Source organism: Cynocephalus volans, chromosome 2 (assembly GCF_027409185.1).
Source record: "Cynocephalus volans isolate mCynVol1 chromosome 2, mCynVol1.pri, whole genome shotgun sequence".
NCBI classification, from domain to species: Eukaryota; Metazoa; Chordata; class Mammalia; order Dermoptera; family Cynocephalidae; genus Cynocephalus; species Cynocephalus volans.
The window spans coordinates 10,310,485-10,327,170 of record NC_084461.1 but is presented as its reverse complement, the minus strand read 5'-3'; the positions used below and the strand labels follow the sequence as shown (position 1 = coordinate 10,327,170).

General features: G+C 39.0%; 1 protein-coding gene across 1 annotated transcript in view; it reads left to right on the top strand.

Moving 5' to 3' along the window:
* CTNND2 (catenin delta 2) overlaps positions 1-16,686 on the top strand; it is a 934,064-nt gene that overhangs the window by 797,472 nt on the left and 119,906 nt on the right. Inside the window, exon 15 of the mRNA XM_063085434.1 lies at positions 11,283-11,456. Coding sequence (XP_062941504.1) covers positions 11,283-11,456 — 174 coding nt within the window. The remainder of the gene's footprint in view (positions 1-11,282; positions 11,457-16,686) is intronic.

The window sequence follows — 16,686 nt, the reverse complement described above, 5'->3', positions numbered from 1 at the left end:
AAAAGGAATTCAAGAACAGCTGCTGCAAGTGAGAGGAGGAGCCCAGGGCCCTAATCCATCACTGTTAACAGGTTGCAGCAAGGTGGCAATGGAAACGTTCCATTCCAAGGCCCATCTAGGACAAAGCATCCCCATCTTTGCTCACATGGCAAGTTACCTTCAATGCCTGGAAACAGATTTAAATTGCCTAGAAGCTTCCAGAGAGTTCTAGGTCTACAGCTTTAAAGATGGTCAGAGATCATTTGTCCCCTCAAACCTCTTCTGAGGGCAAAGTCATGCTTTTAAAGAATTTTCAGTGATTAGAGATAATATATAATACAAGTAAAGTGAAGAAAGTAATGTAAACACAGGTGTAGATATAGACACGGATATAGATGAGATATATATAGAAAAAATATGGCCAGTTTTATAATATATGTATTTGCAAATACAAAATATATGCATTTACAGAATGTCTGTTTCTAGAAAAAGTAGAGTAAACATCAAAGAGAAGATAATGATCAATTCCTTTTGTACTTATGTATTTACAAATATTCCAAATGAAAATTACATTTGTAATCTTTTCAAATGGCATTTAAAAATAATGTCCAAAAGGCACTAAAGTAGCTAAGGCCAGGTATGCTTATAAAAATGTGTGTTTTGTTTTCTCTTAAATTTAAGATGCCTCAGAGAAAAGTGTAAGGGACTATGTAAAATGAAGGATTATCTAGTCCACAACAGAGACCTCCTGGGACAGAGGAGCCAGATACTGTGACAGGAAGCAAAAGTGATGAAAATCATAATTGGTTTAATGATGGCCTCTGGACCCCATTCTATTCCAGAAATTGATGTTGACTGTTATAGTTGACATTGGTATTCTAGACCTTAAAAAATATTATAACATTCTGCAGGTCAGATTTAGTTATAATGAAAATCTCAGAAACTTTTTTATTAAATCCCTGGTAGGGATAATTCAAGAAAATACATGATACACAGATAGGTTGCATTCATGCTGTTATTTCAAGAAATGGGTGCTATTGAAACATTCTAGAACCATCAGACTGTGATCCCCTGTGTGTGGATGTGTTTGACACCTCTGTGCATCACATTCTGGTCTCAAAAGACTTTGCAGCCTCATTCATTTCTGACTCTGTGCAAAACTCCTGTTGCTGAATTATAAGAAATTGCTAGGTTCTTTAATTTGGGGAGTGGAACCTCTCCCAAAGCAGCCACATGTCATATGCCAAGGAGACCTACCTCACCTGGCAGGATCCTTCCTTCCCTCCAGCATGGCTTTGTGCCAGCAGCTTTCACCACAGGGTAGGGGAAGGTGGGGGACAGTCCGAAGATTGGATTCCAGGGAAATAGAAGGAGATGAAATTGATTTATGTACTTTTTGCACCTTTGCTAGAAATAAACATTTTTTTGTTGTTTTTCAATTTGGAATATGGCCAAGGATCCTGTGACAGTGTCCTGGGGTTGGTACTGCTCACATCAGACCTGGGTCTTCATGACCATTCAGTGTAAGCTTGATCATGTACCAAGAAACCCACAGAGAGAAAAACAAAACTAAACCAAGCAGGATCCACTAGAACCGAAAGCCTCTCTCTGTTCTGCTTATAAATCACTTAAAAGTTTTAAAATTCAAATGTGTAAAAAAAAAAAAATCTATGCACATGGGTGAGGACTTAAACGTATCAGAATTCAAACATGATTCTAATCCAGTATTTTTATATGGTATATCCAGTATTTTTCTCTTGTGATAGTCTTTGTTTTACAACTTTCAGTGTGTGGTAGTCAATTAAGAGTAAACATTTTTGCTCTTTTCACCTCTTTCTTAAGTTGTAGATACCAAATACATTGATTAGTGGGACGTTTCACTTATGATACTTGTCATGATATTTTATACGCTAAAGCAATAGGAATGGACTTCTGTGTAAAGCTCTAATGCCCACTTATATATTCCATGATGAAAGACACATGCTGGCAGAACCTCCAGGGCTCCCTCCCAGTGCACTTTCCTGGCCCATCCTGAGGTTCCCACAGGCCAGCCTCCAAGCTTCTGCTCGCGCTGTTTCCCTGCCTGGCATTCCCTTCCCCTTCCTCCACTCCTGGAGGATGATTCTTCAAGACCGAGTAAAATATCACCTCCACCCTCTGAAGACTTCCCCCAAGTAAAAACTTAATCACTCCCTAATCTACTTCTGCGTAAATTTATCTAAACTTCTCTCCCAGTCTTTATCGTACTATGAACAGGTGCAGTTGGTCCCCATAGAGAGTGAGTTTTCTGTGTGGTCTTATTTCTGTCTGACTTCTAGCCCAATACCTGGCACCAATTATGCTAAATGACAGTCAATCTGTCACGCCTGGTGGCCTCTAGCTCTTGCTGTGGGTTTCTTTCAGGTCAATGCTCATAACTGTGACTTTCCCAGATTCGTCTGTTTCTTTCCTGGTGAAGCTTTGCCTTCAAGTGCTGCTGTGAGCCAAGTACATTCCACAGTCTTTCTCCTTTTATATGTTTCAGACTGTTCTCCAGCTTCTCAGGACAGTGCTACATCTTATCACATTGTTAGTCAGTATTCTGAATCTGCAATCACCACCAAACCTCATGCACATTCTATATTACTGTTACCATCTATGAACTTAAAACACACACACACTAAATGTATATGTGTATATCTCAAAGTATCCCTGGAGAAGCAGTACTTTTAGTCATGCCAGACTAAACAAATGCTGTGATCTGAAGGTGTCAACACATGGCAGGCGTGAATGTTATTATACTGGTGGCATGAAATCATTTAATCATGAAATTAAATTTAGTGCCACTTAATCATCAGAGATATTAAGTGGTATCATGGAATCCCATTGCCCGCAACGTTCCATGGGATTTTCAGGACTTTGCAGGAGCCTCACACGTTGCCCACTGTGTCCTGTGGATGCTGTTGGCCCAAAATTGAGATTCTGAGACTAAATAGCATGCAGTGTCCCAAAGCACAAACATGAATTTTATTATTAGTTCCAATCACCACCCTGGATGCTTGAACTTTAAATCACAGTTTCTCCTTATTTCAGACAAAATAGATGTTATTTATAAATATAAATATATATGTATACACATAACACATATACAGTATGTGAGCAAAATAGTAGTAAGCTCCAAGAAGAAAATAATATGCACACCTGCACTATCTCCCCACCAAGAGATTCACAATTACAGTTTATACCTGGACACATATCCTTTCAGATCTTTTTCTATCCACATTTATGCCTAATGTTGTTTAACCCTTCAAAATACCATTGCACACTATCGGTTCGAGTGTGAGTTAGGGGCCATATCAGACAGCCAGGTTCACAGGTCTGGTGGTGGATAAGTATACCTGCCTCTCACAGAGTCCTCAGCAGCCAGGCTCCTATGTCTTATGGGGCTGTCATTTTTAGGAGGCCACGCTCCTTCTCACTGTCCGAGATGGCTCCACATGGCCACAGTCCAGGAGCAGAAATGGGAAAAAGGAGACAGGAGCTGCCCACCTCCCTGTGCTCACATCCCTGTGATGGCCTCCAAGCTGCAAGGGAGAGACTGGGAAGTGTCGTCTTTCTGTGGGACAACCATGATCCTGGGTGAACCTTGGGTCTTCTCTTAATAAAGAAGTGAGGGTTGCAGTGGTATATTAGGGGGAAGTGATAGGAAACAGTGTGCCCCTAGGTGCCTGCACCCAGGTAACTGTTCCCACCGCCTGCCTTGGCACACTGGGGAGAACAGGTGGGCACATGTCCACTCTGCTCCGTCCACTGTTTGACAGTTTATCATGTGACACAGCGTGACCTTTTTCCTTGCCAGTAAATAGTGCTTTACACCAGAATGTGGAAGAACTACCGAGAAGGCCACTCCAGAACCAATCCCTTCTTACTAGAAAATTAGGTGGCTTCCAAATTTTTACTAACGTAAACTGGTATAAACTTCTGGGTAGTGAAATCTCGTCTATCTCCTTAATCACTTCTTAAAGATAAAGTCTTAAAAGTGAAATATCTAGACCAAATGAATGTTTTTAAGGCTTTCAGAATGCAAACCAAAACTTATCTTAATCATTCCAAATGTCAGTGACAGTTTAAGTATGTGGCCTTGGTTTTTTATCATCACTTGATGGATCTGCCCTGTGTGACATTATCCATGCTCTTAGGCTTTCATTTCCCAATATCACAGGTTGTTTTTCTTTGTTCCAGACAGTTTTCATTTTCTTATTAGTAACCATCCTTTTTTTTATTTGCTACTTAATGCCATTTCCTTTCTAACCATCTGCCTATCTCAGCTGCCACTCGCTGCTCTTGGCTGGTTCCAGTACATCCCCACTCTGCTTCCACCTCACCATATGCCAGGAGCTTGTAGACTCAAGACAAGGTATTTCATGTCCTGGAAGCAGCAAGTCACACGAGCCTGCAAAGATCACGGCTGCACACGCTTCTGCAGCAGCTCTCCTCTGTCCGCTCTCTATGAATGAATGAGATTCGTCTCCTATTTCTTCCTCACTTCTCATAGAAAACATATCCCACTGCCTAAAAGCGCTGCTCTTTTCTTAGTGAGTTTACAGATTTATACCTCTGTTTCAGCTGTCTCAGTTTTCTTAGTTACATTTTACCACTCAATACTCCATGCCATAAATACTCTGCATTGTATGTTACTAGACCAGGGTTTCTCAACTTGGGCACTGTCGACATTTGAGGCCGGATAGTTCTCTCTTGTGGGGCACTGTCCTGTGCAGGGTAGGATGTTTATCAGCATTCTTGGCCTCCAACCTTCACATGCCATTCGCACTACCTCCCCCAGTTATGACAACCACAAATGTCTCCAGACATTGCCATTTGTCCCACCAAAGATATAAACAAGCAACCACGACCAGAGGATTATCCAGAGGAGGCTGGCATGTCAGGGACAGAGCCCCTTTAGAAGGCAGGTAACTGGGAGGACCATGACCCAGGTCTCCCTAGATATGGAAGGGAAGTGAGGAGCAGAGAGAATTCTAGATGGGCATTAGTGGTGTGCAGCCTCGACAGCATTCCTCTGTGGAGCACAGCATAACGGCTGCTTCATTTTGCCAGTCTCTGGAGTAGGCAGCATCACCAGCCTCCCTCCGACAGTTCCTGAGGGATGTGTGCCACCCCTACACATGGAGGTGAATCAGCAAGGCTATCCCCAAATCTGTTTTGTTCTGATACTTTGTTCAGAAAACACCCTATCCTGCCTCTTCTCTAATGTGAGCTTCTAATCTCTCACATGCAAAACCCCTTCTATCTTCTGCAAGGAGAGCCTGGAGAAAGGGTGGTGCCACATACATGCAGCTAATTAGCCAGCAGCTCTGTCCCTTTTTGCACAGACTCGGCCTCAGCTGCAGCCAGCATCTTCTGAACAGCTCCCGGAGGAATTTAGACACTAGAGTTAACACTTTTGTTTGAAATTCTCAAGAATCTACACAAAGAATCCTTTCTCTTCTAGCTCTTTACATTTAATTGGGATTTTTAAATATCCATCACCTCTATCTTCCCCCTTTTCCACCCCCAAAAGAGCTAGAAGTGGTCATGAAAGACTGTAACAGCAAAATCAATTAGTAACTCTGCTGTTCAGACTAAGCCAAACAAGAGTGGCAGGCGGGGAATGGACTTGGGTTTTGATTGTTGTTTTTTTAAGTACTTACTGTTGGCTGCAGCCTAATTAAACCAAACCCTGCTTGAGAGCACATTCCCTGACAGTTTACGAACTTAGAGCCGGTCTTCTCTCTCCCTACATTTTGCAATGTGTGACTTCTCCTGGAAGGGAAGAGTGGTTTCTTAAAATCAGAATGTTTCCCTGTTGTTGCAGATTTATTCAGTTTATCTTGCAGTATCTCTGGTCTGTTGTTTATTTCTCCGAAATCTCTTAAAAAACAAAAGTTAGCCAGCACATATGTGATGGCTGTGATGCTCCCTAATTGGTAGAGGAATCTGGGTAATAGAGATGCATTCTGCCGGTGAAACCAGCCTCTTCTGTTTATGTTCCAAAGATACGGCTCAGCAGTAGACGAAGGTCTTTTTTGTACAGAGACGTGCCTGGCTGAGGCTGTCAGAAGCCTGTGCTTCTCCTAAAAGGAAACCCTTCTCCCTGCTCAAGTGAGTGCTTCTTGTTTGCATTTCCCTCGTACGCAGCCCAGTGTGTTGGAGATCAGACAATCTGGCTGTTGGAAGCTGGTTGAGCACAGAAGAGAAGACACTGGCTTGTAATTCTCATTCAACTGGGGCTTTTAGGAATGTAATAATTAAAGTAGTCCTGTGAGTCTCTGTATCTTAACAAACCCCACATTTACAGACTCTTTGTAAAGTGCATTGACATCTTTCCTTTCTGGTTTTTTGACTTTCTGATTTTTATCCCTAACTTACATCTTTCTCTTCATATAGGGAGCAAATGACTTCTGCTATTCTATCCTCAAACCACCCGAGATAGAAATCTTTTGAATAGAATTTAGCCCCACAGGGAAGCCAAAGAATTTAAAGCAAGTCCAAAGAAAGGTTTTTTTCTTTTCTTTTTTCTTTTAACCTACACATTGGACACATTCCTGCACTTACGTTATTTTCTTCCTAAGAAGAATGCTCTTACAGTGGCCATCAGATATTCTCTGTCCCGACCATGACCACATCAAAGAGCATCATGTCTAAACTTCAGCAGTCCGTTGGCTTCTAGCTGGGAAGGCTGGTATTCTCTTCCTTTCCAAAAGATTTTGAGCATTGACTTTTTGATGAGAGAATACATGTTCTCGATTCTATACAATTTGAGTGATATAAACTGTTTGCCAGTTTTGTATTGATACTAATCATGCAGTCATATATTTGAAGGCAGTAAAGGAAAGTGCTGATTTTATGTGATTGTGTGAGGCTCTATTTGGGATGACAAAAGAATCTATTGGTTTGTTCCATGATCTACTGTCAATATAATCCTCCATATACACTCATTGCTTTGCTGCCAACCTGTCCCCAGAAGAGCTTCATGGCAGAAAGGGCGTGGTTTAACTAGAGGGTCCTTGTGATGTGAAGTTTTCTTAATGCTTACTCTGCTATCCATGAAAAAATAAATCTCAAAAACTGTCCTATCCCACTCAGTCCTTAGCTTTATGACCTCTAAATATGTATGTAAAATTGAAAATTTCTTTAAATAAGACGATGTACAAGAGGAGCTTTAATGCTAGAAATATATACTCTGATATTTTTTCCTGATTGGCAAGTGAATGACTTGCACAAAATATAATTTAAACATTTAAGTAATACCTTTAAGAGTCAAGAGCTGCCAGAACGTTTGCGAGTTTTGTTTGCTAAAATATAACGGATGAGAATAAAAATGTCACACGGAATTGCAGAACATTCGTCTAACTCTAGTATGAGGAGTAAAGCTATGAAAAAGGGATATTTTCACAAAAAATTTTCCCCAAGCTGGAGCAAGATGAAACCCAGAAAAAACTTTTTTAAACCATAGATGCCTTTCTTTTCTTTCTCTTTCTTTCTCTTTGTGTACACTGCTTGACTTTTAAATTGCAACCTGAGGAATGAAGATAAACACATATATAAGAGTGTGTGTGTGTGTGTGTGTGTGTGTGTGTGTGTGTGTGTGTGTGTGTGTGTGTGTGTGTGTGTGTGTGTGTGACAACTTGGCAATAATGCAGATAATATAATCTAACAATATTCTCCTGGCATTGCCCTGTCGTTTTCCTGCATATACTTTGTCCCCTTGGTTGCACTCTCTCTTTGTTACACAGAATATTCTCTCTCCTGACTTGATGACCTTTTGCTTCTTTACATATCATTATCACATTTCAAGCTCTTAAAGAATTTTTGGTAATATATCCTCAGGCTATAATCCAAAACCAACAGTTTGTAACAGGTTTATAAATTTAGTCCTATGTTCTTAAAGACTAAATCACTATAGGGTCAGTGCTTTGACTGTGTCAAAAGATCAGCCACTGCTTGCCTTCAGGTAACATACCAGTTCTTTAGAAATTTTAGGATAGAGGCATTTATATTTAGAGTTATAAATGCTTTGTTTCCACTTTTGTAAAAGAACTGCTTATCCATGATTTCTCATGAACCCTCACTCTAGAAGAAGGCTGGCATTAAAAGTTTGCATGTGAGGAACTGCCTCACCTGCTCCAGTCTGATCCTAACCTCATGATTGCCCGATTGTCTTGTAGGTGTTGATTGCTGGAAATAATGTCAAGTATGTTAACACAATTTTTTAAGTAAAGAAATTGGAGGAATTTATTTATTTACTGAGGTCATAATAGGCATCATGCTATTCTAGGCATTGCGATGCAGTAACATAATAGCAATAGATAGACCTTTACATAACTCAAATATATGATACATTTCATAGGTGATGGAAATCTATTTTTAATGAAAAACTGATACCTTTTCCCCATTACCTCAATAAAAATGTTAAGAAAGTATACAGATAAAGGTCTGGCAGATACATTGACTGGTTTTGAAAGAGTTCTTTATCGTTAGTATTAACATGCCAGGGTGCCATCAACATCCTGAAATAGCAAAGAATCCCCTTTGAACTCGATCTCTAGTTGCCATCAAAGATTATCTGTATTCACATCAGTTGTCCTTTTATTTCCTTCAGATTCTCTCTGTAGCCATTAAGAAAGGATTGTAATAAAAGGTATTTAAGACCTACATAGATGACATGTCAGAGCAGAAGAAAATTGTCTACTGATTTGACCATTTATCCTGTTTTATGGCACAGAAGTTAGAAAAGGAGCACAAGATGAAACCCAGCAAAAGATAAGACAGCTGCTGTTCCGTCTTCTTTATACTTCAGCTGTTACACTTTGTAATGAGCATGCAAATACTGCTTCTAGTACCTCCCGCTCTTATATCAGCTCTTCCAGGAGAGGGAAATCTCATCCATGTTGAGTTAAAAATTTCATATGCTGATTTTCCCAAAAATTATTAGATCTTCATATAATAGCTTAAAATTTTTAAAGAGATGACAAAATAGAAAAGGAAACAAACAAAAAACCCCAAATGAAATAATTTTTCATTTCCTGTTACACTGGCAGACAGATTCACTACGTCAGACTGGTTTCTTTTGAGAAGCCGATGTCACGACTGCTTCACCATCAAAGCTGACAAACATCGAAGATACAAAATGACTGATGTCTTTCCCTAGCGCTATCTTTCTATTCAATGCCATGAGCCAGCCTCGAATAATGAACCAGGTGCAATGTGACAGGGCTGGTTCACTTTCATTTTTTTACATATTTAATGTGCTGGTTTCATTGATAGGCTGTTCACAGATGCAAAGTCATCTTTGAATGATTGAGATGTGACTTTGCTTACAAGAAAAAGGAGTGAGTGTCCTTGTTATAAAGTTAAAATTGAGTGACATGCTCACTGAAAATGACCTTTAGTGGGATGTCCAACATCCATTCATGGAATGTCAATCATCTCTAAGCTTTAGCTTTGCCTTAAACTAAACTGTGTCCTAATTGAGAAGAAGAAGACGTGAGATTTTAATTTTTCTCTTGGAAAATAAATAATGAAATTATTTGTGACAGTTAGCTTTACAATATCTCTATCAACATTTCCATTTTTATGTTGCCAGGATATGAAGTAAACTTACATTTTCTTCCAGTGAAATTTTAAGAACTAAGGAACATACTCAGACTTTGAAATATGGTTTGCTTTTATGTATATGCACACATACGCAGTTGATCCTTCAGCAATCTGGGTTACAACTGCACAGGTCCTCTCATATGTGGATTTTTTTTTTCAGTAAATACTATACAGTATTATAAAAGTATTTTTCTCTTTATGATTTTTTGAATAATATTTTCTTTTCTCTACCTTACTTTATTTTTTGAGTACAGTATATATAATACACATAACATGCAAAGTATGTGGTAATTGACTATTTATGTTATCCGTAAAGTTTTTGGTTCACAGTATAGTATTAGTAAAGTTTTGGGGGAGTCAAATTTTACATGCACATTTTCAGCTATCTGGGGAGTCAGCGCCCCTAACCCCTGTATTGTTTGAGGGTCAATTGTATATACATATACATGCACATATATGTATGTATGCAAAAAATCTGTAAAAAAGCAAATATGTCATTTAGACTATATTTATTTTTAAGTAATTATTAATAAACACAAATAAGCTAAATAGCTTAATGCCCCCAACCTAAATTTATAAAGGAATTTTTTCATTTCACTGTGATTTTTGTCAGAAGTGAATATGGGTATATTTTTTCTAACCACATAGTATATTTCATTTATACCCTCTTATATTCATTAGTCTTTATTTTTCACAAAAGACAAATGCTTTGTGTAATTAAAGACCAGAATCATTATTTCAATTTTTAGTATTTTTAAAATCACAGGAGTAATAAAACAGAAAATTTGAAATGCAGAAAGAAACAAATGAAAGACAAACAGTTTATTAATAAATTTTGCAATCATTACAGGTTTCTCATAATGCACTTTGCTTGGGACAAACCCCATACTGCTTTACGTCCTGCTTTGTTCATTTAACTTTTATCGTTATCATTTGTCCAAGTTGCTACATAGTCTTCACGACTATCATTGTTAATGGTTGACTGGTATTCCTTTGTGTGTAAAAACCATAATCTTACACATTCTCCTGTCATTCATTAGATTCAACTTGAAGCGAATTTAACTATCAGGATTACTGCAAGATCTAAATTTGCCCATAGCTCATGACAATGTGTCTAATAAACCATAGCAATTTTCTCTCTTTTGCCCCTCCGTCCTTTGTTTGTTAGATGCAGCAACGGTAACCAAAATCAAACACATGTATTTTACATATTACATAGGAATTTATCACAGTTAATAATTATGCCTAGGAAGTGAGAGCATTTGATTGTTGGTAAGCACTATGCAACACCTGTAGTAGGCTAACTATAAAATACACTGCCAGACCTTTACCCTTCTTTCATCCTGCCCAGTCAAGATTAACCCATCTCTTCTTTCCTATAGCCATGTGTTAGAATCGTTCTCAGAGAGCTCATCCCCTTGTACTGCCAGTTACATTCAGTTCTGTGCATGCTCCAGCCCCCTCCACCCTCAACCATAAGATCTCGGTGGGCAGGAATGGCTTTGGGGTTTTTAGTGGTCCCTGGATTGCTGATTCAATACCCTCTGTGCAGCCAGTGTCCACCGGATGCTATGACACCACTTCTGTTTTCATTTGTAATGTTTGCGAAGGCAATATTGGGAAAGCACAAAGATGTTAAAGCTGTTTACTCTCGTTTTTTCTTCCACCAGTGGGATGGAGTAGGACCTCTTCCAGACTGTGCTGAACCACCAAAAGGGATCCAGATGCTTTGGCACCCATCAGTAGTCAAACCCTACCTCACACTGCTCTCCGAGTGCTCAAACCCAGACACGCTGGAAGGGGCTGCAGGCGCCCTGCAGAACCTGGCTGCAGGGAGCTGGAAGGTACGGCCGGTCCATTCCAGTAAAAAGAAACCTGGGATGATGAGCAAGTCCTTAGACAATAATAAAAGTCCGGTGTTGAGAAACACAATTCCAATAAAAATGTTAAGGACTTAGCGAAAAACCAATTATATTGAACTGCCGGACTTAGAAAGGTATTCCTTTTAAGAATTCTTCTTCGGGGCTCAGGGGTACTTGAAGGCCACTAAAAGCACAAAAATAGATGTGAGTATAGTCATTGAACATGCTGTGAAATGCTTTCCACTCTGTTTGTGTAGCTGAGCTACTTGGTCTTCAGGAATAATTGTGACATGTTGATGTTTTCAAAGCACTGTCATTGACTGTTCAGGGAGCTAATACCCAAATACCTTGTATATAAACCTATGTAAACACTGAAAATGTTCTACCAGGTCCGAGCCCCAAAAGGAAAGAACCCTTTGCATTTTTAAGTTATGGGCTTAGAGAAGCATAGTATTGTTAGTTATCTTTGGCAAAAAATGTTAAAGTAAATGTGTGATTGGGAGGAGAATAGGACCATTTTCTCTGAGTCCATATAGATACACACTGTTCCTGAGTGACTTTCACAGAAAATTCTCATGACCCTGAATTTGGATAGAAAGAGGTTCACCGTAACAAAGAATTCTTGAGTGTGGTCCCTAATAGTTACCTGAGCTGACTTGCCTTGTTGCATAAAAAATTGTGACCTCTTAGAAGAATGAGGGCATATTGGGAAAATACCAAGAAAGAAAGTTTGAACTTCTGCCATCCATGTTCCATTCATTTAAAATCAAAGCCTGGGATTTGGGATAATCATAAATCACTCTTTTCCTTGACATTTTCTTCAAAATGACATTAACATAGACACATAGCTACAGATAATTTTCAGAAGATTAGCACCATAGGTGGCACACATGCTGGCCTCAGCATCACTGCGTAACTACACTCTCCCTTTGGCTTATGCCTCCCTGTGTCTGCCTTCTTGTCACTTTTCTTTCTCTGTCATCCTTTGTTTCCATAGCTACAGTCCAAGCCACAGCACTTCCTTCTCTCTCAGCTGTGACATTCCAGATCATGAGGCCCAGCCCCCGACATCTCTTCCCACGGAATGGCTAGTGATGCTGGGCAGACCCACCTCTTCTCTTGAGAGACTCAGTAATGAACATGTGTCCCTGCCCCCCACCCCCACCCATAAGGCATCCCTAAAGTTGTGCCTATAGAATGCAGGTTGGGCTGGGCTTGAAGTGAAGATTTCTCTTGCTTTCAACCAGAGCTTGGTGGAGAAAAGGTTCAAAAGCAGTATGGCACCGGGCAGAAGTCCAGAGCATTGCCCTGTGTGACAAGGAAAGAGATAATGGAAGTCACTTACATGAACTGGCCCTTAGATCTTATGTCCCTTTAAACTTAGCATGGTCTAGGAAGCCTTGACTCAAATCACAGTTCATACCTAGCTAGGCTCTCCCTTTTCTGAGCTTTGTGAGCCTGGGAAAATTATAGCACCTCACTGTGTCTCAGATGTGTCATCTTTAAACAGAGAAGACTGTGGCTTACTCACTCTACATCGTGCAGATCAATCACGACACTAGATGCAAAGATCTGACACTAGAAGCAAGATGTCATAGGCCAAGGGGCTGTCACTGATGTAACCAAGAGTACTCACGTGCCCTGCCCAGCTCTCCTGCCTCACAGCACTGACAGCATGGACATGGACAGTGGGCTCTGGGCTTCTGGCATGAGTCTGACTTGAGGCACAAAGATCTAGATGGTGGCAAGTCAATTGTGCTATCCGAAGATATGATTTATTTTGTTACCAATTATCATTTTTTTGAGAAATACTTAGGTCTTTATCAGAACAATTTTTTTTTGACCAGTAAGTGGATCGCAACCCTCAGCACGGTGTGGTCTGCACCACGCTCAGCCAGTGAGAGCACCGACCTTCCCTATTTAGGACCCAAACCCATGGCCTTGGCACTACCAGCGCTGCACTCTCCCAAGTGAGCCACAGGGCTGGCCCCAGAACAATTTTTTTAATGTGCAAAGTTTTATTAAAATGATTGTTCATAGTCCCAAAAGAGATATTTGTCAAAGAACCTACTGTTACATGAACTGCAACTTTCAGGTTTTTTGTTGGGTTTTTTTCATTTTCTCTTTTTCCCAGTGCTAAAAGGGAAATTTATTTAACGTAAATGTACACACTAAGAAAAAAGAAAGATCTCAAATCAACAATGACTTTGCACCTTAAGAAACTAGGAGATGAAGAGCAAACTAGGCCCAGACCTGGCAAAGGGAGTAAATAATAAAAATCAGAGCATAGATGAAAGAAATAAAAAATAGAAAAAATAAAATAGAGAAAATCAATGAAACCAAAGTTGATACTTTGAAAAGATTCACAAAATTGACAAACCTTTACCTAGATGGACTAAGAAAAAAGGCAGAAGACTCGAATAACTAAAATCAGAAATGAAAAAGGAGTCACAACCAAATTTACAGAAATCAAAAGGATTATAAGAGAATACTATGATGGAGAAATGTCTTTGGGCTCTGAAAGATTTTAGATGCAAGAAGTCAACCTTTAAACTCTATACACTGTGTGTTCAAAAAGCTAAGTAGGCATGGGAAAAATTTATAAAAGACCCACGTCAAACCTCTAGAGTTGAAAATATGATGTCTGAAACAAAAACTATGTGGAGTGGGAATCACAGCATATTAGACAGTGCAAAAGAAAAGATGAGTGAACTTGAAGACAGCAATGGAAACTGTACTATCCAAAATGAAACACAGAGAAAAAAGAAGCAAATATCCATAGTGCATCAGTGAGTGGTCTGATATACTCCTATATGTAATTAGAGTCCCCAAACAAGGGAAGAGAGAAAGGAGAAAGAACACGGAAAAAAATATTTAAAGGAATAATGGTTGACAATTTTCCAAATTTAATGAAAATCAGACACTCACAGATCCAAGCAGCTCAAGGAACCCCAAGCACAAGAAACATGAAGAAACTATACCAAGGTATATTATAATCAAATTGCTCAAAATTAATAATAAAGAGAAAATCTTAAAAGCAGCCTGATAAAAAAGAGACATGTTATGTATAAAGAACTGCACCACATCTAAACATCAAATTTAAGGGTCGGTGTCACCAATTATTCATTCATGTATACAGTGAGTCCTTACTGAGCTGAGACTGTCCTCTAGAAAAGAATCTGGTCTGTAAGCCCCTTAAGGGCGGAAGCCAAGTCCCATTTATCTCCTTTTATCCCACTGCTCAGCCCAGTGCTTGGTTGAGCAGAAATCCTCAAACAGAAGTGTTTAGCTCTGTTTAGCTCAGTTTCACGTGTCTTTCTCGTAGATAGGTCTTTTTTATTTATAAACATCTCACCAGTCAATTTATGAATTTAGTAGCACCTATTATGGATCAGGCCATTCTCAGATAGTCACATTTTATGATTCTTTATTTGGTTCTTTGATTCAGATGGGAAGATGCTGTCAATACAATATAAAATTGGTAGAAAAGAGCTGCAAGAGAACCGTTTTCTTTTCAGCATCTGAACTCAGCAGTACTTTTCAGGCTGCAGATTTCAGTAGCACTGCCCAGATCTGTAGTTTTTACAATGTTGAACTTTCTGTTTAAGTTACCGGGCTCTGGGTCTCAGAGACAGCCAGGTCAGCTGGAAGAGCTGCTGAGATAAGTCTGGGTATTTAGGTATTTGGAGTAAGCAAATGATAACTTTTTAAAAAATTGCTATTTTTATATTTTCAAATTCTCTCCTCCTTTGGATTATATAATGAGAATTATGAAAAAAGTACGATAATCATTCCTAGTATTTTCTGGCAATAACATCGTACTGCCTGTTTTCAGCACATAAACCTATACGCTAGTTCAGCACAGTTATGCCCAGTGTGAAATCTATCCCCCCATATCCAGAGGACATTTATTTGATGAATTTTCCTACTACTGATAGAGTAGATACTACTAAAAAGGAGGCAGAAGGGTCTGGAATAGTCAAAGTCAACATCACAAAAGCTGTTCTGTGATTTCGACAAAGTAAAACTATTATCATCAGATTCTCCAGTCCACATTGGATTTTAAGCAACAAATTAGAAAACCAAGAAGTGCCTCTTATAAGCAGACACACAGATCCACCATAAGAAGGGAGAGTGGATACCTTGACAGCAAAGAGAGAACACAGAAGAGTTAGAAAAAGTAAATATAAGGATGTGAAAAAGAAAAATCATTCCATGTCTTGGCTATTCCATATATTCTAACAACTGGAAGTCAGAATACCAACCTTCTGTCACAAGAGAATGGTTTTTTGATACTGCCGCTGTTTTGTCTTTGTTTTTGTTTTGGCAGCTGGCTGGTTCCGGGATCTAAACCTGTGACCTTGGTATTACAAAGCTGTGCTCTAACCAACTGAGCTAACCGGCCAGCTCAAGAAAATGTTAAATTATTGCTGGTAATTTTAGAATACAGAAAGGATTTTAGAAAGATTTGCATCCCAATGGTTACAGAAGAGTTTTGACTCTTAGGATGTTAGTCTTACTTTTAAGAAGCACTGGCTTCCCTAAAAATTCTAGACAAACGAGATAGTCTTCAGCCACGCAAGGGGCTGCTAAGGAATATTTGTGTGTAGTTATAAGTATATACATACTGATGTAAGAATTTTCTTATCAAAATACAAATACACAAGCATGTAAAGGAGTCAATCACATTATCATCTATCGTATAATTTATTAATTTGCCATATTACCTGGGAAGGAAGGGTGGACAATTCAGAGGGAAGATTTGAGAAGATTATCATTATGCCAAACTCTGATAAATTATTATAATTTCAAGAAGATTAAGAATGACTTGTATATAAACCAAGCAGAAAAATCTTCACTTAAAAAAAGATGATTTTAGGAAAAAATCTTGAATAATTAAAGATTGATTTAGGATATACAACAGCATCAAGTTTTATATGTACAGTGTTACCATCTGAAATCTAGAGTCCTAATAGGGTGTTTTTATAGTGACTATTGAAATTTAGTGGTATTTCTTTAGTGTCCTTAACTTTTTATGACCCAACAAAGTAGAAATGTAGAGGTAAAACACCAGAATTTTGCATGGAGACAGCTTTTTATAGACCTCATCATCTGAAACAATAACTTGTCTTTATAGGAAGATCATGCACACGTTTTTTCTGTGACAAATTGACTAGCAAACTAGATCTTCATAATGGCCCTAAACACTTTT